Below are 27,840 nucleotides of genomic sequence, written 5' to 3'. Positions count from 1 at the left end.
AGCTAGTTTGCCTGCCATGTTTGCTGCACGTGCTGGGTTTCAGTTGCTGCAGTAATGGGAGCAAAATGTGATACTCATTTAAGTAACTAACTCTCTAGCATTCTTAAACCTGAAGGTTTATGGCTGAAGCAACATCTGTATCTCTCCTGGGCAATCTTTTCCATCCTTAACGGCAGATGGCACAGTGGTTCGGATCCCACTTTAAACCATAGGTCCAGTCCCGATTAGCCTTACTGTGCATAAAGTCGACTTAAAACACAAACTCAAAAACCAAAAACCATCCTTACTGATTTCCTTTAGGAAATGTTATCCCTCCAACTTCATCTTGGCCTACCTACAGGTCTCTTACCAACAGGTTTACCAACAAGAATCCTGTAAGCTCTTTTTTCCTCTCCCATTCATGCCGCAAGGCCTGCTCAGCTAAGTCTTCTTGATACTTGTTTACATGTATTTATTAAACCATTAACCTTATTAATAATTTTAGAATCTTCATTTGCACCAAGAGGCAACAGCATGCAAAAGAATGTGCCTCCTCCAACCTGAAGACACTATTGTCTGACCTACCTCTGCTGCTCTCGCAATGGCCAACCTCATTGGACCATCTTGTGAATGGAACCTGTTCGAATGAATGTCTTCACTGCAGCGATTCATATCTGAAACTGCCATATCCATGGTAAACTGATTGCAAGTCTTGCAGATACCTAATAAGGCCTTCCCGATAGTGCAGTGGTAGCATCGTCACCTTATAATCAAGGGATCCCATTTCCATACCCAGTAGAGGCACATAGTAGTTCGGATCCCACTATAAACTGTAGGTTTAGTCCCGATTAGCCTTACTGTGCATAAAGAAGACTTAAAGACACCAACTCAAACATTCGATCAATGCAAATACCTAATCATGGGAGATTTCTGTGCATGTGCACCTGCATTTGGACAGGTTTACCAAGTGACATTGGCAGACAGAATATGTTCCACCCTGTATGATATTCAATCTACCTTATTATTTTTGTTTATAACCTACACACTTCTATTGAACACATATTGGGTCCTATATTCTAACAAAACAAGAGATTTTTTAAAAAAGACTTCTTTTTATTTCAGAATGATTAAAACACTACTATACATTTTTTTACACTTAAACAATTTTCAGTTTGATCAAGACTTTCATTGAACAGAATGAGAGGTAGTTCTGTTTTTGACTGTAGAAGTATCTGCACTTGTAAAATGTTTTAAATGTACAATAATCATACTCAAAGTTCAGTCTCCTCCTCCAAACCACAATAAATAAGGCAGTACAATGTGATTTGTAATAAATACAAGTCTCTTGTTGGTCCAACAATAAATGCAGTGATCATGACTGATTGGCTGTACCACTATATCTTGATGTAAACTCTCTGTATAAGCTATTGAAATAATGGTACAAAATAATTACATGTATTAATTAATTTACAATAAGAGAAATAATGAAATGGCATTAATCACATAATAGTACTTAATGACAAAAGCATAAGAAACAAATTACTGCTCATGTTGATATGTAGTTGCAATTTTATGGGAAACTTTTTAACAAGTATACATGGTAAAATTTTAAAAAACACATACTTTTGCCCAGATCTATAAAAAAAAATGTTTACGTAAATATTAGTAGTTAGTGTTGGGAATTACATTTTGAAAGCACTTCCAGTAAAGGCGATATGTCATAGTGCAGCTGCAAGAAAGTAACAACAATGAATTCACTGTTAAGGTATAGAATATTGTTACAGTCTCACCTCCTGCTTTTAGAGGATTTGATTCTGATAATATACCACCATCTTGATGGCTATTAGCTTACATGGAGTATCATTTCAATGGAACTTTATTGAATGAAAATTATGATTATTATTATTTTTTATCTTTTTGAATGATATTTGAGAATTAACTATCTTATGGACATACCTGCAAATGAAACATCTAACAAAGAATAAATACTGAGCATGATAACAAGGATAACATTTATAGAAAGTTGTGGGTTTCAATTATTATTTTTAAAGTAAATTTCAAACAAAGAAGCAAGTGTTAACTACAATTTTGTTCATATAGAAAAGAAGAATGAGAAAAAATTTAGAGATAATGTTTTTAGTTTTGTAAATTTTAGAAATTTTAAAAACTATCGAGTGTACAAATGTCATAATTTTAAATATATATTTTGTAAAGGAAGCCAAGTCTAAGTGTGATTTGACACAATTAGCAACATGTAACAAATAATTCTCAAAAATGCTAAATTTAATATTACTTTTGTTAGTCTCTGCTGAACAGTGGTAGACAAAAGTGGAAAAGCATCAAGACGAACCATACTTACCTTTCAAGTTACAAAATCATAAGGTTTGTTTTATTTTACTTTCATAAACAACTTCCGTATTGGCACTTCATAAGTTACATTCAATCAAAATAATTAAATAATTTAAAAAAAAAGTGGCATTTCTTTTTTCTACACACACAGCTACATCACAACACGAGCTTTCTTATTTCCAGCCACTGATGTGTTTACTGAAACAATTTTATTAACCATGTCATTATTTTATATATGATACAAATACTTTCCTCCATTACCAAACAACTTATCAGCAATTATCATATCAATATTTATAAATGATAAGTTTTCAGTTAAAATGAGAGCACTATAATAACCTGCAGAACATGAATTATTTTGAAGTGTTAACAATGTAATTATTACTTATATTACCTTATACATTTCACGATCATTAGAAAGCTGATCTGTTTAATAATGAAGTACGGGATGTTGAAAAATTAAGATAATTCATTGATAATGTATAAGATAAAAAATGTTCATTTATAACAATGATTAGTTTGAAAATAACTAACTGCATGTTATCACAAGAAATACTGCAACTAGTTCATCATGTTGCACACCACATCATTTTCTAGTTATATAAACATGCTTATGTGGTTCTCGCACAATATTATCTATAAAAAAATATCTCCTTCATACATCAGGTACATCAATTATACATGTCATCTTCAGCCTTCATACAATTAATGACTATATTTACGTAACAAAATTCAGCAACAGATGGAAAAATTAACACAATCAAGTACTATAAATAAATAAATAATTACAAAGTTCATTAGGGGAAAAAAAGGCATGAAATCAGGTAACATCCAACAAAATATTAGAAAGGTACAACATTTATCCTTCATATTGTGCTTACTATAAAACACGAGGAAAAATGATTTATATTTATAAACAAGTGTGTTATATTTGCTAGCAGAAATCTTAACATAAGAAACTGATTGACACTTGATTTCTTGTATGAATGAAATTTTGAAGTTGAATTCCTAATCAAGCCTACATTTGAAAAATTAAAAACTACCGTGCGTTCATTTCGATCTGCAGCCGAGAGATCGGGAGAAGCGTGGCGGGCGGCGCTGACGGAGATGCCGACATTTGTGGCCTGTAATGCCCGCTTATTTTTATGGACATATGCAGACATTTATATAAATATTGCAAAACGATCACTAACCTGTGTTATAACACGCAAAAGTTCTTCTGTAATTCATCCAAGTTCTGCTCTTATATGCACAAATAAATACGCTTTAGAAACGATGTTAAGAGCCACAGATAATAAAACATTTTAATCATAGTTTTGACCAGTAACGTCCTGCTTAAGTTTATATCCTTGAAAGAGTTTTGTGCCGATGGGGATCGTTTGGAGGTTTTGAATGTGCAACACTGTATCAAGATTACGCTTTAGACGAAACCGTTAAATGTCAATGGTGTTCGTGAGCTTCCTTGCAATCCGAAACCTCCGAGCTCGAGTTTTTTGTTCCTTCGCAACAGAGCTGTGAATATAGTGCCGAGCAGATGTAAACCAAGAGCGTGTTAATTTCGTACTGTGCGCAAGAGTGTTATTCTTGGTTACTTGCAGTTACTTGTTTGTGTTATTGTAGTGTGTATGTGTGACGTGTCAGTGAGACGATTGGAATGCCAGCCGCAAGATTCACGTTAGAACAAAGATTTTTTTATGTATGACACGTACCTACGTGAAAACAAACTCGTGTTGAGATGTGTGTAGGTAATTTGTACAGAAATTCCCATGCGTTTCAACTCCACACAGAGATACGGTTAGACATCTTGTCCTTAAATTACGAGAAACTGTATCGTTAAATTTTAAAACACCCAAGCAAAAACGACGGATTCTAACCGAAGCAAAACTCGATGATATTGGTGCAGCGTTAGAACGTTCTCCAAACAAACCTCTACGCAGTGTTTCACAAGAGGTGGGCGTGTCAAAATCATCGGCACATACAGTCACTAAGCTACTAAAATTAAAACCATACTCTTATAACACAGGTTAGTGCTCGTTTTGCAATATTTATATAAATGTCTGCATATGTCCATAAAAATAAGCGGGCATTACAAGCCGCAAATGTCGGCATCTCCGTCAGTGCCGCCCGCCACGCTTCTCCCGATCTCTCGGCTGCAGATTGAAATGGACGCACGGTAGTAGGATATTTTGATATAATGTATTATATTACAACCATAGACACCAACAGTGCTGCAATTAACTGAGCCACTTAATTAGTACATATGCAAAGGCTTAGTAACAAATAAAATACGATCAATTGACATAAGAAAGTGAATGTAGTTATTTATACTTCTAAAGGAATCTTGCTTCATATCAAGTACACTTTGGCTGCATCAAAAAATTTCTCAGTATCTGGATGATCTAGCCTTTTGCATTATATTATTTAATTCATCTGTTTGCACTCCAACTTTCATTGCCTACATGCTCTGGCTGCAAATTATCTACTAGTTAATTAAAAAAAAAACTGTGCATGTGCATTTCAAATTAATCCTATATATTTCTGCAAAAATAAAGTTTACTGTTTTTTGTATGAGAACACATTCCAACATCAATTTTTGTAAAGAAAACTTAATTGCCAATGTCTTTCATCAAATAATATCTTTAGTTCTCTTCTTCTTCAGTGTAAATCTGTTTTACATTGTCAATTGGAAAAAAAAAATTACATAATGAGATCTGCAGAACATTTGACACTTGAAAGTTGCAGTGAATCTTGTTTTGGTTAACATGTAGCTCAGTTGTTGCACCATTGATCAAGCATGATTGATTTTAGTTGATTGTATTATTTGTGTCCATAATAGTTTTTTTTTTTTAATATATACATATATATCCTTTGGGCAGTGAAAAGTTGTAGTCCATTATTGACAAATCAAATCAAACAGTCATGACACAATCTGATGCACTATAATGTCAAGTAACCACGAAAGTATAAGATGTACAAAATCACTAGCACTCAGAAATATCCAATGTGTTCCTTATCCAAGTGCTACTGGCAGCAAGATAGCGGAAATGATCTTAAAGCTGTTTCTTCATATTGCACTAACATGATGGCAGTGATTGGCAGTGATTTGGTTACTGAATCAATGGTTGACTGGGCACGAACTAAGCAGCACATTATGTAATGAATCCATATCAGTCCAATCACGTCGTCCTCCATTTATCACAACATTCCGGATGCAGCCTCTGAAGTTCTCCCTTGTCTTCAATGTTCCCTCCGGTTCTGTGTCTAAAAAACATGTTCAATATTATACTCAAGCGTAGGTCTAGGATCAGGGTGGATAAAAATAATGATTTTTATTTTTTTTAAATATTTTTTTATTCAAATCAATTATTTTGAATAAAAAAAGCTCTCTTAAAATTGCTTGCATGGTTTTTGGCAGCATGCACATAAGATATGTTTTTTTTTATAGAAAGGCTTTTTCTAGTAAATGCCCCTGTAAAATATTTGAACAGTTTCATTAAAGCAAATAAAAAAATGTAAATATACATTCTTTCTGTTTCTAATATTGTATATATGAATCTACTATGGAAATGCTTCTTGAGTGTGTTAATGAAACTATAATAATTTCAGCAACTTTTTTTCTAGTGAAAATAAAGCATTGTGGATGTACTATATAATTGTAACTTAAAGTATCTTTATAGTCTTTTTTTTTTGGCAACATTTTTAATGATAGTTTGCAAAATATCAGCCGCCATGTTTATTTACAGTTTAATGATAATGACACTATTTACGGCTTTACATGATTAGCATTTTGGGTATTATTCTACACAAAATGTTTGCTATTTTTGCCTACTTAAATCAACCTGATTTAAATAAATACACCTTGTTGATACCCATCTGGGCAGGAGGAGGTGACAAATTTCCAAAAGCATTGTTTGACTCACTCTGTGTGCTTTCATGTAATACATAAGGGAGTGATGGGCATTAGTCGAAAAACATTAGTTTATTAGTCAATTATTAAAACCATTGGAAAAAACAATGAACTAATGAAAATTTGTCATGAAAAAAATTACTCAACTAATATTACGTCATCAATAGGGGCGGATTTTTGCATATTTGCATGCTTTTTATTCCTTGGGGGAAATACATATGTCTCAACAGATTCATTAATTACACTTGATTGAAAACATTCTGGTGAACTTTTATGGTGCATATGAATGCATATTTGAAGTGCTAGTGCATATTTAAACTTCCATATTTTGGAAGTAATTTAATGCAGCAATTGTTTATTTCAAGTGTGCCTCTTCCATTTAATTGTCCTTTGTGCCAAGACCAGTGGCTGCGATTGGGTGCCAAAAGTGGAAGGCAGCAGGGTGAGGGGTAAGGACAACTTACTTTCTCTTGGTAGAAAAGGCTTACCCAGGGCAAAAAGTGGGGGCAACTGTCCCTACATGCCCCCCCTAATCACTGCCACTGATCAAGAGTAACACTAGAACCCTAGTTCGGCTAAGACATGCAGTAACTGGAAATACAGTTGTCGCAAAGATCAAGAAACCACTCTTCCAACAATCACAGACATAAAAAAAAAAAAAAAAAAAAAGAAGTTACAGGTGTCAGTGACAGCAGCAGGCCCCTCCCCCCGCTTCAGCGTAGAAGCTTAGGTAAATGGCATTCCTTTGTCAAATGTTCCATATTTTTATGCTTTGCAACACCTGCACTCTGAAATAGTAGGATTATTATCAGGCCATCTGCATCTCTTTGTATCCACTGCATGCTTATTGTGGATGAACAATAGTTAGATATTTGTAATACTGAAGAAATGAAGAGAAAATTGCTTCAATATTGAATAGAGATGACAATGTTGTTACTGCTGATGCCACAATTACTTAATGTCAAGTCTACTCTTGAGCATTTAACCCCTTAAGTGTTGAATTTGTTGAACAAGTTGCTACTGGAAAATGTAGGCTTTTTGCTGGAAAATGTAGGTTTTTTTCATCAAATTCAGTATACGCTCTCCGCATTGTGCTGCTGTAGTGAATGAATGAATAAATGAATTTTACAAAAAACAAAACAAAAAAAACAAAAAAAAAACAGTGGTCTCAAATTTTAATTTGTATTAGAAACACTAAAAAATGGAATTTCCATCACTTACCTGGGAGGCCACCTATATACAATGGACTTGCAGTGTTGGTGCCATTATTACCACTACGAGAGAATCCAAATCCTAACTGCTCTCCTTCATTGTCTACTTTTAAGGTCAGTTGGGTGTTTTCATATCGTGCCGTTATTTTGTGCCACTTGTTGTCACAAACATAATATTGGCTGACAAAACTTTGTGTTGCATTGAAGGGGTGTCTATCTCCCATATCAACTGCTAATACAACCTAATAATGAAAAATATGCATTAGATTAGTTTTATGAGCATTATCAGAATTACGTTTTTGTAAGTAATGAGTTACTTTTGAATCATGTTAACTATTAACTGGATACTTTTTGAAATTAATAACTGTAATGCAGCTACTTTTGTAGATAATGAGTAACAGAATTAACAGTTACTTTTTTGTATATTCTAACAGTAATGAAATGAGAGGATGAATGAAAAAGGTACAATAGAGAATGTAGAATTAGATATAAAGAGGATAGAGGAGGTGAAATTAGAATTGAAGAAGAAGCAGCAGCATTACAGAGAGGGAAACAAGATAAAGCAACAATAGTGGATTAAGTGTATTCAGAATTCATAAAGCTGAGACAAAAGAAAGTAGTACATTGGATGTGGAAAAGAATGAAAATAGCCACAGAAGAGGACAGAAACATATTGATCCACAAAAAGGGGAATACTGTAAAATTTGAAAATTATAGAGGAATCCGCTACCATCAGTAGCTTTAAAAACATATGTAAGAATTCTAGAAAGAAGGCTAAGAGATGAAATAGAAAAGGAAATGGAAAGAGAAGAAGAAGCTTTCGGAAGAGGAAGATGAGCACAGGATCGTATATTCACATTATGACAAGTAATAGCTAAAATGTTGAGCAGAGGAGAGCTATTTGTAACCTTCTAAAGGTAGATTTTGATACTGTATCACCATAACAACTGTGGTCAAAATAACGGAAAATAACAGTATCAGAGGATCTGATAAGAATACATAAAAAATGGAAAAGAATTAACACAAAAATGAAACCAGTTTTGTACAGTTACAAATGTATACAAATGATATAGCTTTATTAACATCAACTAACATCATTCTTAGTTGTATTTTTACATGTCTTTTAATCTTAAAAACATGTTGAAAAATTCATTATATATATATGACACATGTATCATACTATAAAATTGACCTTACTTACGTGAGTGAGTATGAAGTTTAGAAAACAACGTTTCAGGGTACAACTGCCCTCTTCATCAGGTTCATGTTTTCTCTAGGCACTAATCATAATGTCACAGTGTTATAAAAAAGAGTATTAGGTTAGAGGTTTGGTTAAGAAACACTTGAACAATCACCGCCAACATTCGTGTCTAAAAACAACCAGTTAAACCAGTACTGGCTGAGCAACTGAATGTGTTTTACCGATTTTATAAGACCCCGTGTCTAAGAGGTCTCATGGAACATGTGACACGGTATTATGATTGGTGCCTAGAGAAAACATGAACCTGATGAAGAGGGCAATTGTACCCTGAAATGTTGTTTTCTAAACTTCATACTCACTCACGTAAGTAAGTTCAATTTTATACTAATTTAGTATTGCTTATATTATATAGTGAGTAACATGCACAATATGCGAATATGTTAGCATCATACTATTAGTATTCAAGAATTAGTATGGTTACAGTGCACTACCTGAACTTCAAGTAATTCTCGAACATCCTGCTAGGCGTCTCTAGCTACGTCCAGTTTTGGGGATTCTTCATTTTTTTAAAAAAGTGATGTGAATCAATATTGAATCTAACAATGTAACATATTTTTGTCCTTGTACTAATGCATTGTTGTCATGAATCGTTATTAGTGCTTGATTTCTTAAATCACAATTTTTGACTTCCCAAAAATGAGTGAAGCTCGAGTCGAAGAAAAGGCAGGCAAGGATGAACAGATGCTGATGGTGGCTGAGTGAGGGCTGGAATGTGTGGAAGCTCACTTTGTTTGTTACTGTGACAAATACCAGTGAGTCTGGTTGGAATACATAAGTTCAACCTGACAATGCAAGTATATGGAAAGCGCTCTATGTCAAATTCCACTAAGGTTGACACCAAATTATTTGGAAGAAAGGTGTCGACCACGGGATGATGTCATGTTTTCTTCATTCCAGTATCTGGAGGTACGAAATATTATTCTACCTATTTTGTGATGAGGAAACATAATGCTGAATGCACGTCCATGAATTGGATTAAACTTTGGACACTTGTATGAGAAATTCACGTGGAAAGGTTTTAATATTTTCGTGAGATAAAAACTAATACCTGCAAGGGATACATACATACTTACTTGGAGTTTTACAATGGCTAAGTGATGCCATCTTGTGGAAAATATATTTCGCATTTAGTTTATGCAAAAGAATAACCTTCACGGTTGTTGTGAATGTTAACGTGGAGAATATGAAATCATATGTATATCTTACGTCCATATATGGAATATAATTGCAGTATTAGTAACTCGTACTAAAGAGTTTTCATTGCATAAACATACATAAATTGTAATGTCATTCACAGTATTGTTAGTTAGCATACTTTGGCAAGTTATGGTGCTTGCACAAACTAATGAGGTCGACCATACAAGTGAATTATAGGTGCATTACGAACTGTCTGAAAAGCACACATTTTCTCCTTTGATAATTAATAATGTCATCAGAAATAAAGATTATTCCTAAATGTTTTAATTATAATTAAATGAATGCTTGTAATTAATGAATACCAGCAACTATACATATCTTGTCAAAAGGTGATGTATATGGGCCAGAATGTTTGTGCCCTTTCTGTAAAAATATCTCTGTGAATGATTACATGTTTGTACCCCTCAAGTACATAAATTATCTTTAATATTTTGAAAGAAAAATCTGTAAATAGATAATAATGTAACTATTAATGTTGCTGGTACTGACTGTGTCAAAAGATGTATGTATGTGGCCTTCTTTGATATTATATCACAGTGACAGATCACGTGGTTGCATACAGGAAAATTCAAACATTACGAAGTTTATCTTGAGGTAAAATGTTGATCTTTTGGAACCTTTGAAAAATATCATTCTATGTGAGTAAAACTTTTGTTCTTTGTTAAATATAAGTAACATAAATAAATATATAAATTGGTTGTACACTTGAGTTCATAATTAACCATTCCACAGATTACATCACCACCAGTGTAGCTATTTTCTATTTGTATACTATCTGTAAAATTCTCTTTCAGGAGGGATTTTCATGTGCACACTAGGTATATTGCTTGCATTCGAGAAGTAACATGATTGGCTATCAGATTACATAACCTTCAAGGGGAAAGGGCTAAATTCGTTATTTATTTCTATTGGAGAGTTTGCAGTTTCCGCAAAGTTTCATTAATTGATAATGATATTGTTTTGTTTGGATTATTGTTTGTAATTATAATTGGGTGCTTCTCTGTTTGCATAACTTTCAAGGGGCAAAAATAGCTGCAAATATCTGGAAGTGTTTGCCTAAGGTTGACAATGAAAATCGAGGTCTCCTAAAGGGGGAAGTATCTGGCAACTTACTACTCACTACATCTTGAAATTCAGACAGGGTGCTCACAAAAAAAACTGAGTTACTTGATCAACTAAGTTCCATTAACTACGTCGTTTGCAAAATTGAAAGAAAATTCTATCATATCTAGGTGGGAAATTATTTTTGCCCTTTTTACTATTCTGTAGTCCTCCAGTCATCACTCCTGGCATTACAGAGTGGGACCTGCAAAATACCGGTGGAAAGTGATTTTTTTTTTTTTAATGTTGGCTATTTTTAGAAAAATTATGTGGGCAGGTGGGGTATTTTGTGACACTGCTGGGGTTGGGGGCTACCTCACCAGTAGCATATGGTCTCATATAGTACATTATATTATTAGTTTATGGATGAATTACTTCTGTACTTCACCATCCTAAAATTTCCACTAATGTTTACAAATAATAAAACTTCGTGATATAAATTTACACCCACCCACAAAATGCCTTAACCCACCTCACCTAAAATGAAATTAAGAATAATTTCTTAATGGAAAAGTGATTTTTTAAGAAAATAATAACTGCATTATGATTAATGCATTCCCATGATGATGCTTGAAAGTCAAATCCTCTTTCTCAAAGAAAATATAAGTATAGGAGGATGTATTAGAGATTTTGTGAGGGTTTTATGTGAATGAAGGATTCCAACTGACCTCCTGCAGATATCTACATCCTCAAAGGTTACCTGGTTGGTGGAGAGGGACAAAGCAAAATTGACCTGACAGCCCGGTCAATTGGTAACTTCCACACATATAAAACTCACCAACTATCTCAGTAATATTAATAAGTACATACATTATGCAATATTTACTACATGAAAAGCAATTAAGTAAATGTAGAAAGTTTAAATTACTTACTTTTCCCTGATAAAGTTCCAGAGAAAGGGCTGGATAGCCCTGAGGCTCTGACACACTCAGTAGCAATCCAGTTTGTTCAGATGTACGAAACTCTAGCTCCATATCCAATAATGAACCTACATGGAAGGGCTTGCCTGCAGGTATAAAATGCAACAGTTATTTTTTTTAACTTCTTATGGAAAAATATTCTCTCACTAATATAAACATGACCTGGTTATCTCTGCATTATCTCTTATTATAATTTAATTTCTGGCATTACTAAACCTGAAGGTTCTTTGCAGCAGCCATATAAGTCTTCCATCTGTCCACTCTTCATTGTTTTTGCAACAATGAGAATAAATTATGAATACAGTACAACTTCGATTTTACATTTTTCACGGGACCAAGCTGAAAAAACTTCAAATGCAGGAAAACATAAAATTTAGGAAATTTTTTTAACATTTTGATACAATGAGACCATCAAGATTAAGTGTAGAATGCGGGAAAATTTTAAATCCAGGAACATAATATTGGAGTTTCACTGTAACTGAAATTGACAAAAGAACACTTGCAAAGAAACACCCATGCCCAGACCAGGATTATCAAAATCTTTACTCAGCACGTTTAGCTTGCTCTCTGTTCAGTTGTTTCCTAACCAAATATGAAACTGATATTTCAGAGGAACATGATAGAGGAAATAATTTCAAATTCTATTTTCATGACAATTGTCTATACTATATGGTTTTATTTAAATTTAATGCTAAAGACTCAGTGTTTGAAATTAAGAGATGCATTCAAGTATGGAATTCGTAAAGTACCTCATGCCAATTTTCTAGTAAAGAACTAAATCAAATACTACCTTCATCTTGTGATTTGTTTCCTTATGAATGCAGATGGGAAACAGATTAATTGATTAACGATACTAACATGATCCATACTTCAGGTTTTTGGCATATTGGTATTTCTACACTACAATTTTCTTAAATATTTTGCCATTTTGTTGATGCAGTGGCCAAGCATATTAAGAGGTTGATTTTCTGACTTGCCACCAAAGTTTGTGGCAGAAGAGTGATGCTAAATAACAGGAAAATTCAAAATACGATTTTGTTCCTTGTAAGATAGTGAGAATAGGAGGTGAGAAATCAAATAATTTAACATGAAGAAAGGAGTTAAATAAGGAGATAGCCTCAGCCCCTTACTATTTATAATACCAATGAATCAAATACATAAACAATGTGGAAGAAGAACTAAGAAAATGTAAGGTTGGGAATAGGAAACTGAAACCAGTTTATCACTTGTGTATGCAGATGATATAGCTTTAATAACATCACTCAACCAGGAACTACAACATACAATAATAGAATGCGCCAGCTCAATACAAGATAGAGAAATGATATTGAACCTAAAGAAGAGTGAAGTAATGCATATATCAAAGCACGGAAATGAAGAGATTGGAAATAAAATGGCAAGGAGAACAGCTAGAACAAGTAAATAGATATGAATATTTGGGAACAGTGATAACAGGCGATGGAAAAGTAGAAGAAGAAATAAATATCAGAGTTCTAAAAACAAATAAAATATATTACCAAATAAGTAATACAATAACAAATAAAATATATTACCAAATAAGTAATACAATAGGAGGAAAAAAGGAGATACAATAAAACACTAAATTAAGGATTTATAAAACCATAATTACACCAACAATGCTTTACGGCATAGAAAGCTTGATACTCCAAAATAAGCATGAAAGTAGATTAAGAGCAACAGAGATGAAATACTTCAGAAGAGTGGTAGGGAAAACCAGACGAGATAGAATCAGGAACACGTAGAGAACAGCTTCAGTAGAATCAATAGAAGAGATAATAGAGACAAGAACACTGGCTATGTCATGAGAATGGGAGAAGAAAGAAAACCGAAACAAGTAATGGAAGCGAGACCAGAAGGAAGGAGAGGAAGAGGAAGACCTCGGATAGAATGGGAGCAATACCTCTCAGCCATGCTCGAAAAATTTTCTTCAAAGCTAGGTGCCAGCTCTGAAAATCAGGCACCAGGAAACTACCTACTAGCAATTGTGCATACTACAGAGTGTTTCAAAAGTCGCACAACCCAAACTTTGAAAATGTATATCATGAAAACCGTAAGAGGTATTTACACCAGGTTTTCTGCACTAAACTAATCGTGTACGCTATCACTGGGTTAATAAATTTATGTTAGCATGTATCCAAATACAATTAATTACATTATTTTAAAAAAATATTGTTAATTTGCTGAAAACATCTGAGAATTGATTTTCAACAATATATACCAACGTAGAAATTTTCAGCAAAAAATGCAGGTTCGACCAGGACTCGAACACAGGTCTCTGCCATTGCTCTAACCACTGAGCTACTGAGCTGGCCTGACCTCGCCTGATTTTTCGCTGTCGCTGTTTTACCTGCGTGGAATCTTCTCTGCCAGTGCTACCACAACGGGATCTGTTGCCTTTGAAATACAGTAGACTTCGACATTGCCTGGTTCCTCCCAGAGTAGAAATGTTAATTATTGAAGATCAGGCACACACAGGAAATATACTACGTAGAAATTTTCAGCGAAAAATGCATTAACATCTCTACGCTGGGAGGAACCAGGCAATGTCAAAGTCTACTGTGTTTCAAAGGAAACAGATCTCATTCCGGTAGCACTGGCAGAGACGATTCGACACAGATAAAACAGCAACAGCGAGAAATTAGGCGAGGCCAGGCTGGCTGAGTAGCTAGAGAAATCGTATGGTATGCCAGAGACCCAGCTTCGAGTCCTGGTCGAGCCTGCATTTTTCGCTGAAAATTTCTACATAGTACATCTCCTGTGTGTGCCTAATCTTCAATAATAATACCAACTCTTAACAATTTGTGGGATCATTTGTTGGTGTTTCAATAGTCGTAAAACAGTCGCTTTGTGATGTACAGCAGAAGCAGGTTTTTTTTCTTGGAAAACATCTTGCACATGAGTGTAAGAATGAGTAGTAAAATACTCTTGAGCAATGCACACGTGCTGCTCCAAAGAATATGCCATGATGAATCAATTAAAAGAACAGGCATAGTAGCGTCGAAAGTGAGCGAAGAGAAATCAGTGTAACCAGACGCAGACAAGGATTCTCTCAAGAGTCCAATTACGGCACAAAATCTTGGTTTGTGATTTTTCATGTAAATGTATAGCCAATACTTAGGCACATGTGGCGTGTGTCTGTTGACAATATTTCGACCTGATTTATGTCCCAAAAATGGTACTTTTTCAATCAACCCATAAAATCGCCAATAAAAAATCCATCAAATGTTGCACATGACCAGTATTGGTCGCAAATGACAGATTGATATGGCATCAGTCATCAGACATCTAATTATGACCCTTCGATAATTCCTTACATATTTTTGTAATTCAATAGTGCATTTCTTGAAAAAATTTAATGCTGCTTTCAGACAGTTATTAATTTATCTAAATTATCTAGCACTTGTGCCCATTCTTCCATCCACTTTCTTCTTTCCTCCTTTACTAGGGTTCTTGCCTCTTTCTTCTTTTCCACATACTCTTTTCGTGCATTTGTGATTTATCTTTAAACCATTTTCTAAATGCATCATTTTTGTTTTTCACTGCCTCTAGTTCTTTCATTCCACCATGGTGTTTCTTTCTTCTTTCTTTTCTTGCTTGTCCTTCCACATACCTTTTTGGCTGCCTCTACTAATTCTGTTTTAAATCTTATCCATTCTATTTATACTTCTTCGGGTTCATCTCTGGAGGACATCGCTCCGCAGTGCTTCGTCTGTCGTGAATTTCTTCCCACTCCATGCTGCGTCTTTTGGTCTCTGGGGTTGAATTGTGCAACCATGTTTCATCACACGTGGTGATGGATTGCAACAATTCATCACCTTCTGCTCGAAACCGATTCAGAAGCTGTTCACAGACCATCCTGCGTGTTCACTTCTGATCGAATGTCAGCTGGCGGGGAACCCACCTTGCACAGATTTTGCGGAAGCGTAAGTGGTCGTGAATGATTGTCTCAACACTCCCGACACTGATATTCACCTCGGCAGCAATATCCCGAACTGTTACTCGCCGGTTCTCAAGAATCATTTGCTCAACACGTGCGATATTCACTGGTGCGACTGGAGTCGGGCGAATGTGTCCATGCGCTTCATTTGTCACCAGCTCCCGTCCTTCGCGAAACTGCTCACACCATTCATACACTCTTGTCCGCGACATCGTTTGTTCACCATACTGTGCTTGTAATCGTCTGAAAATCTCAGCTGGTTTCACTTTCTCCTTCACGAGAAATTTGATTACACACCGCTGCTCCACAGCCACAGACACACTGCTTGCCGCCATGTTCGCTGCAACTGCTGCGCATGCGCGAAATACGTCATGCTGGGCGCTAGTTACTCGCGAAGGAATACATTACGTCACCCGCACGTTTCATCATGATCCGGCTATTCACCGATTTTTTACATACGAAAATCCCGGTCAACCTTGAACGATCCTTGTATAATCTATTTCAGACATTTGTTCATTATTCCAACTGTATCTTGTAATCTTATGGCTGTCATATTTCTTCTTAAACCAGTTATTACCTACTAACAGTTCGTTTCTCTTACAAAAGTCCAGTATCCACCTTCCCTCCTCATTCCTCTGTCCCCATCCATGTGCTCCAAGTACTTCCATATACCCTTCCCTGTCTCTTCCCACTTGTGCATTAAAATTAACCATAACAATTTGCCATTCCTTTCCTACGTGTTCTTCCAAGTCTTCTTCAAATTCTTCTTTCTCCTCCCTTGTACATCCTGTTTGTGGGGCATACACTTAAATTATTTCTATTACTTTCCCTCTTACATTCATTTTTAGTTTTTTTGTTCTGTCATTTACCCTTCCTACTTCCTCACTTATTCCACTTCTGACTACAAATCCAAGCCCACTTCTCCTGCCCTCTTCGGTCCCTGCCCAGTTGCCCAGTACAGTTTATAGTCTTTTCTGAATTTCATTTCTCCTCTTCCAAAGATGTCAATCCCTCTTCTCTCCATTAGATCCACAATTTCTTCAGTTCTTCCTGTCAGTGTTCCAATATCACTGTGTAACAAAGGTTTTCTTTCCTGGATGGTATGTAGTGACCATAATACCCCTTGGTACCCTGATGTAGGAGCACTAGTGCATTTGTTTGTATCAGCCTCCATTTTCCCGAAAATGGGAGAAAAGGGATTTTTAAAAAAACGAAATTTCCCTCTTTCAAGGTGGCAACACTTCCCCTTGTGGAGTTACAACACTGCGTGAAAATCCGTATCAGAAGCCGGTGGTACATTATTGAGAGTGTGTTTGTGTGTTGTTATTCATTGTTGTTCTGGATGTTTGTTCCGAGAACTCTTGTATGAGTTCACACCGTGTTAAAATGTACTGCTCAGAAGGTACTGAAAGCTGGACTTGCAGCACAAAGATTTCAGTTTGTTGCTACGTGTGACTGTTAGATATTCCTGTTCGGATGTGACAAGTATCTCCGGTTCTGACATTATATGTGTTTGATGTATCTTTACTGTAAATCATGCCAAGAAATTGTGTAAAAAACCCAAACAAGTCCTGTTACATATGTGGAAGAGTGACTGTTAAGTCCAATGTTACTCAACTGACACCTGCTGTGAAAAATTCTTATGAATTGTACTTTTCCTGCAAAGTCGGGGACCAGGATAAAAAAATGGGCTAAGCACGTGTGCTGTGAACCTTCGGGGATGGTTGAACGGAACACACAAGGCAATGCCATTTGCTGTGCTAATGGTGTGGCGTGAGCCATGCCATTTGCTGTGCTAATGTTGTGGCGTGAGCCACAAGACCACACCACAGACTCTTATTTTATCCATGTGTACCTTCTGCTATTAGGCCTGTTCCACACTGTAATGAGTTACCTGTTCCTGTGCCACCAAATGCTTGGACGTTAAGTGACTGTGATACTGAACGATATTTTATGTATCATCCTTTCCATACTTGGATGTATGTACATTACTTAATTTGATCTGTATTGTTACTTCTGATACCTATTGGTGGAATACATAACATATTTTGGTCATAATATATATTTGTAGTTCTTGAATTGATGTTAATTTCATTTAGGCGTTTACGTAGGTACCTTTGGCTCAGGGTGGGATAAGGGAGCAGCTAGGGATGTGGGACAGGGGTTGGGCAGGGTATATATTTCAGTACCGGTACTGGTATTTATGCAGATCGATAGCATTGTCGTCATGTAATCTTTGCTTCTCGTACTCTGCAATTTCAAAAACGAATTACTTTTAGTTTCATTCTTCGTTACGTCCCATGTCCTGCAGTGCTTCAAATAGCATAGCATTTACATGACATAATAAAATTTTCAACTATTATTTCTCGAAATTGGAGGCTGATACAGGAATTTCAGTTACACCACTGTAATCAGCGTGACAAGTTCTATCGGAAACAGTTGCATTCATTTCGGAAAGAGAAAAAAATTGTAAATTTGTTACACAGTGATTCAATGTTCTTATTCGTAGCTGTGTTGTCTCCAATTTCCAGTCTGGCTTGCTTCTTTCTTATCTCGAATTGTTTATGTTTTCAGCTGTCGGCTAATTGGGCCTGTCACAGCCTACACCTGAGTGGTAGGGCTGCCACCTGTGGGTTCTCAGGTACACTCTTGTTTTCTGTCAGGCTTCCCACTCCCTTAGTCCTTCTTCTTTCTGGATCCCTCCAGGCCTACAAGGCTGTTGATGGTATCTGTGGTATTTACTGAGTTGGGCTGTCGATGGATATCTGTGGTATTTACTGAGTATGTCCATGCCACTGGAGCACCCTGATAGCCTTGCTGCCTCGGTCCGGTACTGCTTATTTGGGTTTCCTCTTATTCGCAGCTCCCCCTCATGTCTGAGGGAGGTTTCATTATCCACCACCTGTGATGCATCCAGTAGCTAAGGCTCGCACTGGAAGCTACTAATGAAAATGAATTTAATTTGAATGATAACTCTTAAACAATAAGTCAGTTTACATGCATAAAATGAAAGAAAAAAAAAGTGAGCACTCACTGTATATTGCATATGCATCTCCCTGGAAGAAGGACCCACCTTCTACAGTGGGAAAACACTGACCTACATTATGATGCACTTTTGCAGCCAGGTCATATGGTTTGGAGTTCACATGTAAGTTCCTTATGCAGCCTTTAAAGTACTCTGACTGTGACATCTGCAATACAAAGAAAAAAAATCATCATATAAACAAATAGTATATAGGGTGATTTGGGGTAGTCCCAACATTTGATGAATTCCGACATTTATAAACTTCCAGCACTGTACCTCATGTGAGAAATGTGAATGAAGTACAAAAAGAATTGGAGTTGAAAGATTGGACAATTATAAAAATAAACCCTTCATCATAACTGTGACTGTTGGCAATGTATTATAATGCATTTACTCTCCTAAATATAGTTATAAAATATTAAGCCTAATTATGACCCTTCATTATCCACTGCATGCACTTGCATTTATTACTTGTGGTATTTACATTCAGTGTTGAAGAATATATTTTTCTACTTTTAATTATTAAATGTATTTGGTGTCTAAACTCCTCAAAGTGTTGGGATTTCCCAACAAGTTGGGGCTATGTTGACACTATGCACACACTGGTTTCAAGTCTTCTGTTTTTCTCTAGTTAGTGTATAGATATGAAAAGTGTCCAGCAATATGGAGAAATGTCTAATCTGTCCTACTGTTTAGATTCATTTCATTAGCTTTACATATAAGCACCTCAGATGATATTATATGAAAACTTACAGGTTGTGTTTTATTCATGTTTCTGGTATATAATATGAAGTCTTCATGTATTAATATCCATTACATGATGAGGATGGATTAGATGAAATTTTTAAGGAGTACATAGGTTGCTATTTATGTATCCGGAACTGGCAACACTAATGTTGCTAGGTAACATGTAATATATCCATCGTAAAGTTGGACACTTCTATGGTATGTGTACCCAGAACGTTGTGCTTACGGATGCTATTTTTGTTTGTTACAGGGACTTGAAAATTTCATTGGAGGCCAACAATGGAATTAACTCGAGAACATTTTCGAGCACTGATTTTCTATGACTTTCGACGTGGATTATCTCAACAACAGTGCATCGATCAACTCACTTCGACTTTTGGTGATGAAGCACCATCAAAAACCAACTGGATATCACTGGTTTAGTGAATTCAATGGTGGCCGTCGTTCGCTCACGGACGAATCTAAAGAAGGCCGTCCAAAATCGGTTGCTGTGCCAGAAAACATTGATGCTGTGCGAGAACTGATAATGCAAGATCGTCATGTGACATATTGTGAGATTGAGGCATCCCTGGGCATTAGTATGACTAGCATACATAAGATATTGCATGAACATTTAGCCGTAAAGAAGATTTGTTCGCGTTGGATCCCACATAATTTTACAATTGTTCAAAAAAAAGCTCGTGTCGATTGGTGCAAACAAATACTCACAAAATACAATCATGGTGCTTCAAAAGCCATGTATAACATCTACACAGGTGACGAATCTTGGATCTATGCATATGAGCCCTAAAGCAAACAGCAGTCGACGGTGTGGGTGTTCCAAGATGAGCCAAACCCAACAAAAGTTGTTCGTGCAAGAAGCACTTCGAAGCAAATGGTTGCCTGTTTTTTGGGGGAAAATAGACATACGGCTACAGTACCACTAGAGAATCGTAGAACCGTCAATTCTGAATAGTACACAAACATTTGTTTGCCAGAAATCTTTGGGGAAATCAGAAAAAACAACCAGAGACGCAGGATCATTCTTCAGCATGACAATGCGAGTTGTCACACATCGGTCCAAAATACTCAGTATTTGACCAGTGAAAACATTGAATTGATGGGTCATCTGCCGTATAGCCCTGATCTAGCACCCAATGATTTCTTTTTGTTCCCGTACATGAAGAATAAGCTACGTGGTCAACGACTTTCGATGCCAGAAGAAGCGATTGATGCATTCAAAATGCATGTTTTCAAGATACCTCAACCGGAATGGACAAAGTGCTATGAGAATTAGTTCAAACATATGCAAAAGTGCATCGATCATCATGGAGAATATTTTGAAAAACAATAAAACCATTTTCAATTATACATTTTTTTAAATTTTTTTTTGTTATTCCGGATACATAAATAGCAACCCTCGTATATTGGGGAAGGCTAGAAGGGATAGAATAAGGAACGAGGAGATCCGACAGACAGTGGGTGTGGTGAAGCTCCAGGACAGGATAGATCAGACACAGATGAGATGGTTTGGACATGCGAAGAGGAGTGGGAATAAGGCCAAGGGGAGACCAAGTGTCGGTGGAAAGAGCAGATAGTGGAAGACCAGAAGAAAATGGAGAGGTTTGACTTCTATGCCGAACTCAGCCAGAGGCAGAAAACTGTGAAGGATGATTATGATGACAACAATTAACAATCATAGAACAAGGAGTTATCATTGTTTGAATGAACATTTTATTTTACTTTCTCCATTTATGCATATACCTTTTATATATATATACCGCATGAGGCACCTAAAATTACCACCTGAAATAGCGAAGAAACCAGAAACAGTAGCGATGTGAGGTTTGCGGGAAACAATAATATCAAATGGGGCTCGTAAATCGGAGGTATGGGGTGGGTCGAAAAATATCGACAAATGGGGCATCTAGAGCAAAGTCATATTTTTTTAAATGGAACGATATACAATAACATGCATAATATAAAAGAGTACACACAGAGAAACACAACGCCGTTGGTCTCATGCATCTACTGCACATAGGAACGAAGATATGGCCATGTGAAAATATGAAAACAAACTAACAAGTGGCCCACTTGACCGTCAGTACCACGACATGTACAAGTATGAGATGTCGGAAGCCATTGGACAAGAAGAAGACAGAACGTGTTAAAGGAATAAAAAATACAGTAGACATCGTCAGCACCATGTATTTGACAGTGTTACAGCATAATGAAAATGACCATGACAGTATGTCGAAGAACCACTGCGTAAGAAGCAAAAAGTATGTGTTCAAAGTGGTGGCCGTCAGCTGCGATACAGGCAACGAGGCGAGGTGCCCACGCAAAGATCGTTGCACAGAATATAGCATCTCGTAGCGAATGTCCCTACAGGCCGCAGTAATGCGGTGTTGCATATCCTCTGGAGTTGTTGGCACATCCCGGTAGACAATGTCCTTCAGCTTTCCCCACAGGAAAAAGTCTAACGGTGTCAAATCTGGGGAACGAGCCGGCCATTTGACAGGCCCTCCATGTCCAATCCAACGATTTGGAAATGTATTTTCCACACATGCTGTAGCACATCTTGCACTGTGAGCTGGGCACCCGTCATGTTGGTATCACATTTCCATCCTTGTCTGAAGTGGTATGTCCTCCAATAGTACAGGCAGTTCATGTTGTAAAAACTGTATGTATCGGTCAGCATTCAGTGTCCCTTGTATAAAAAAAGGGCCAATGAGATGTTCACCCACTATACCACACCACACGTTCACACTCCATGGGCGCTGGCGTTCCACTTGGCAAAGCCAATGTGGATTTGTCACCGACCAACAGTGCATGTTCCTTAGGTTGACATTTCCATGATTGGTAAAAGTTGCCTCGTCAGTGAAGAGGATACGTGACAAATCGGGTGTGTTGTGTCGTAACATCCATGTGCAAAACCGAACACGGTCCACAAAATCATTCCCGTGAAGTTCCTGATGGAGGGAGATATGATATGGGTGAAACTTGTGTGTGTGTGCAGAATGCGCAATGCACTTCACTGACTCATCCCAGCATCCCTCGCAATTTCACGGGAGCTAACGTGCGGATTCACAGCAACAGCGGCGAGAACATTTGTTGCACCTGCCTCACCTTGTAGTTGGCTTGTTCCGCACACGTGCTCGTGGTGTTACACTTCCGGTGTCTCTTAATTTAATAAATAACTTACCAAACAGACGTCGAGATGGCTGTCGTCTGTCCGGATATCTCTCTGCGTACACACGGTAGGCTTCTGAGGCATTCTTTCGGCATTCCCCATAAATCAGGATCATGTCCGCTTTTTCTATGTTTGTGAACACCATAATCTTCGCTCTTACCACTACGACTGCTTGCTATGAACTAACACGATCTCGTGGACCTGCTATCAAAACTTGCTCTGCGTAAAGGCAGTTCTGTCAGGCACCTGAGAAGTCTTACATGCCGTGGTACTGATGGTCAAGTGGGCCACTTGTTAGTTTGTTTACATATTTTCACATGGCCATATCTTCGTTCCTATGTGCAGTAGATGCATGAGACCAACGGTGTTGTGTTTCTCTGCGTGTGCTCTTTTATATTATTCATGTTATTGTATATCGTTCCATTTAAAAAAAAATATGACTTTGCTCTAGATGCCCCATTTGTCTATATTTTTTCGACCCACCCCATACCTCCGATTTACGAGCCCCATTTGATATTATTGTTTCCCGCAAACCTTATATATATATATATATATAAGGAGTATGAGGAAAGCCACAGAGACGATAAGCAAAGTACTTAGAAAAGCACGCATAAAAACATACAGAGATGGAGGCCACAATATTTTAAGGATAGCAAACGAGAAAATGGAAGAAAACCGAGAGTAGGAAGGGAATATATATGAGGTTCAGTGCAAGGAATGTAAGAGTGTGTACATAGGGGAAACAAAAAGAGACTGAAAGACAAGTTGAAGCACACAATAGAAATGGGACTCAACATAGAATGGGAGAAGGCTAGGAGGATAGGGAGCAAGAAGAAAGGAATAGTGAGGAAGTTGAACGAGTCCAAGGAAATAGAGAAAGAACGATAAGAAGAAATAATTAACTGGAATCGTGGGCTGAAAATTAACAAAGAATGGAAAGGAGTGCTAGAAAGAGTTGAAAGGACGAGAGAAAGGAAGGAGGAGAGAAGAAGGAAGAAAAATGAAGAAAGAAAAGAGAAGGGAAGGAGTCAAGGAGATAAGGAATTTGTCTATGGCCAGAAGTGAAGGAATTAATAAGGAACAGACTCCCACCAGGTAGGTACCTGTCAATCACCTGTCAGGTAGTGTCAATTACCTGTCAGGAGATACCACACTCCTTCATGTTCTTTGTGTATGAACCCTCTACTGGGAGTGTTTATGTAAGATGATGATCCTTGTATCTTTCATCAATTTATTGTGAATATTCGTCTGAAGAAGACCCTGTTAGAGGGTGGAAACATTAGATTTTTATGTAAACTTTTTATACTATAAAAGTTTAACTTGGTCAGCATTTTAACACTAGAGCAAATAGAACACTGCTTGTTTGAAAACGAATTTCACCCAAATGGTTAACACCAGTCCTTTGTAATTTTTAGACTTTTCTAGTCTTTTTTTAGGTTATTTAAATTCCAAATGATAATTTTTGCAAGTTTTATAATTTGTGAGAAAATCAACGATCTTCCTAGAACGATGGCAGTGGTCAAAATGACCGCCATATAGATTTCACATTATGATGGAACCTGACTGCCATCTGTAAGGCACGTAATGTTGCATCATCCTTCCAACATTACTGCATATGTCTCAAACCCAGAAGTCATTGTGAGTGTGGTGGGACCCAACTCCCCACATACAATTTAGATGCGATGTCTCATGGGAAATTTCTAACTGTTGAAGAATGTATAGCACATTTACAAGAACTTGACAAAAATTCGAGTGATGGTGGGAGTTAGATGCAGATTTTGTGGTTCCACGAGAGAATGAGGTTGCAGAAAACAGTGTCAGCTTCTCCGAAGAAACAGACTCTGTCGGCACCGATACCTCTGATGCAACTCAAAATCAACGTAATGCCACTATTTCAGCAAATCTTTGTGCCCGTGATGGAACCAAGTGGAAAATACTGGATCAAGAGGTTTAGTTCACAAAACGTGTTGAAGAAAAAAGGCAGCCCTATTTCCTATGCAAAACGAAATATTGGAGGGAACGAGGCTTCATCATGGCGTTTGTTGTTTTTGGAATCCATGTTGAAGCATATTCAAAAGTGCACTACAGAAGAAGCTCATCGCCAATTAAAATCTGATTCATGGAGTGTTTCATTAGAAGAACTTTATGTGTTTATTGTGTTAGAGTACGCAAGAGGAGCCAAGTGTGCTTCTTCGTTAGACGTGAATGACATATTAAAATATATTAAAAACTTACGTTTTGCGAGTATCTATACTGCTTCTGCTACGTTTCGGGACGCCACTGCTCCCTTCTTCAGGCTGTTCACTTTTAGGTTATACTCAATTCATAACCTCGTCGACCTTTTATTAGGTATAGGATATGGGATTGGGTAAGTGTGTGTGGTTAAACAGTACATACTTAACACCCATAACAGGTGTGCGTCAATTTTACCATGCTGGTTTCCTGATTAAAACTGCCCCTTGTAACGTTAAAACTTTTAAAACTAAATAGCCACGGCCCGCGTGTGCTGCAATTGCAATACTTCAAGTTTTCCTCGTAGAGCGTGAGGCCGGGCGCCTCCCCTCTCCTTCCCCTCCAGTCTTTCCCCCCTCTCCCCCTCCTTTCCAGTTCACGCAAAGTCAAGTGAGAATTCCTCTTCCATTTGAGCTTGGCGTGCTACTTCCGGGGTTACGTTAAAACCTATTTTTACGTATTCCTTCCCATCCCACTTTTTGAACATTTTCCCCCACATCTCGTCGATATTCCCATCGTCTCTGTTTAATTTATTCTCTCTTCCCTTACAAATATATGACCCTTCATATACATTCCTTCTTAAAGGTTTTTCTTCTTCCCTAAGCACTTTCCGTTTGGTGATAATGTGGCCTTCGTCAAGGATATGTTCGGAGAGCCCCGTTTTGGGAATCCCCTCTCTTATATCTTTGTCATGCTCTCCCCACCGTACATTCATGCTTCTTCCTGTTTGACCCACATATTCCTTCCCGCATTGGCAAACTATTCCGTACACCCCCTTCATCCCTCCCTCATTTATTTCTTCCTCTTGTCCATCTTTCTTATACCCGGTGAAATGCTTTTCCAAAGTTTTTGGAGCTCGCATCCCACACCTTACACCATACCCTCTTACAAGTCTTTCAATTTTTTCTGATATTCCGGGAAAGTATGGAATGCCTACATATTTATATTCCCCCTCTTCGTCCCTAACTTCTTCTTCTTTTCCTTTATTGTCTTTCTTCCTTTTATTCCTTTCTAATTCTTTCCCGTATGTGACTTTAGCTTTACCTAAATTCCCCTTTAACTCTTCTTCTCTGTACCCGTTCCTCTTTCCTATTTTCATTACCCATTCTATCTCTTTACGCAAATCTGCTTGGTTGTTACATAATCTGTGAGCTCGTAAGAAGAAGTTTTGAAATACGTTATTCTTTGTTCTGTTGGCGTGGGCCGATTCTTTGTTGATGTATAGGTCTCCCGATAATGCCTTATGGTGAACCCCTGTGTAAATTTTCTTTCCTTCTAAACGAATTGCCAGGTCTAAGAAACTAATCTTACGGTCACCCATCTCCTCTTTAGTAAATTTTATTCTTTCCTCTTGCTCCCCTAAGTTTACGAATAGTTTATCTACTTCCTCCTCCTCACCAATGACAAGGATGTCGTCTACGTATCTGCCGTAAAACTTAATTCCCCTATTTATTAGGCTAAGTGCTATCTTTTCGATAAAATGCATAAATATACTGGAGACGATTCCTGAGACTGGGTTTCCCATTGCTAGCCCTTCTTTTTGAATGTACATTTTCCCGTTTCCCCAAAAATAGTTAAACCCCGTACACAGGTTAAACCATCTAACATATTCCCATGCCTCGACGACATCTATACCCCTACTCATCAACCATCTTTGCAATGCATCGGCAGCTTTTTCTCTAGGAACACTGGGGTATAAATTTACGACGTCAAAGCTCACCACGCGATCAGAGTTACTAATTTCTAGTTTTTCAATCTCCTCTTTGACGTCCAAGGAGTTCTTAATACTAAATTCTGTTTTTTCCCCCACTCTTTTAATCCTTTTAACTAGGGTTTTAGCAAGCCCGTAACCCGGGTGGTTATACATAGGAATGATAGGTCTAAGAGGAATCCCTTCTTTATGTGTTTTTGGGATTCCGAAAGCGGTTGGGATTTCCCCCTTTTTACACCCCTCTTTTAACTTTTTCTTTTCTACTCTTGCTATTGTTATACTGGTTTCTATGCCTTTATTAATTTCTCGTCTTACTCTTTGTATCGGGTTCGAATCTACAATCTTAAAATCGTTGTTGTCAAAACATTCATCTAATTTCCTCCTATATTCTCCTTTATCTATAACGACAATCTTATTTTCCTTGTCAGATCGTATAATGTGCACATTACTATCTTTTGCCCATTTTTTAACCTTATTCAACTTTTTTATGTCTTCCTTATGCATTCTTGCCTTGTTAACGTTCCCCCTCCCGTTCTTTACCCGCTTGTTATTCTCTTTTCTAATCTGGTTTTCTATGATGTCATGAATTTTGCGTCTTACCTCTTTCTTATCTTCCTTGTCGTCAATTACTGATATTATCCCTTCCGCTGCTATAATAAATTCTTCCTTTTCAATCCTACTTTCCCCTATAGCGTATTTTCGCCCTTTTCCCATAATTATCCTCATTTCCTTGGGAAGTTCCTTCTCTGTTAAATTCATTATGCAACCATCGGTTTTTTCTCCACTTTCTCTTTCCTCCCTATCTTTCATCCCTATTTCCTTATAACCTCCTAATTTCCCTTTAAGCTTCTTTAGTTTATTCTGAATCTTCGTTCTATGGTTATTTTTTGCGGCTTCAACGTATTTTTGGTGCCTTTCTTCAATCCTACCCCATACCGGTCCTTCTAGCAAGACGCCAAGCTCTAGATGGAGTTCTAAGCACTCTTTGTTCAACTTATTGATCGTGCCATATGTTTCCCTGATACATTGATTTATCATTCCTATTTGTAAATTCTTTTTCTTTACTTCTC

General features: G+C 37.1%; 1 protein-coding gene across 3 annotated transcripts in view; it reads right to left on the bottom strand.

Annotated features, from left to right (window-relative positions):
- Positions 1–4,508: 4,508 nt before the first annotated feature.
- Positions 4,509–27,840, bottom strand: part of wb (wing blister) — an 849,362-nt gene continuing 826,030 nt past the window's right edge. For all 3 annotated transcript variants that reach the window (XM_083126284.1, XM_083126285.1, XM_083126286.1), the window contains 4 exons: positions 18,918–19,074; positions 11,878–12,011; positions 7,457–7,688; positions 4,509–5,589 (listed from right to left, as the gene is read on the bottom strand). In XM_083126284.1, the coding sequence (XP_082982410.1) occupies positions 5,444–5,589; positions 7,457–7,688; positions 11,878–12,011; positions 18,918–19,074 (669 nt within the window). In that variant the 3' untranslated portion in view covers positions 4,509–5,443. The remainder of the gene's footprint in view (positions 5,590–7,456; positions 7,689–11,877; positions 12,012–18,917; positions 19,075–27,840) is intronic.

This window comes from Lepisma saccharinum, chromosome 8 (assembly GCF_977018435.1).
Source record: "Lepisma saccharinum chromosome 8, izLepSacc3.1, whole genome shotgun sequence".
NCBI lineage: Eukaryota > Metazoa > Arthropoda > Insecta > Zygentoma > Lepismatidae > Lepisma > Lepisma saccharinum.
The sequence above is the reverse complement of the archived record's forward strand: the minus strand, read 5'-3'. Positions and strand labels throughout refer to the sequence as shown.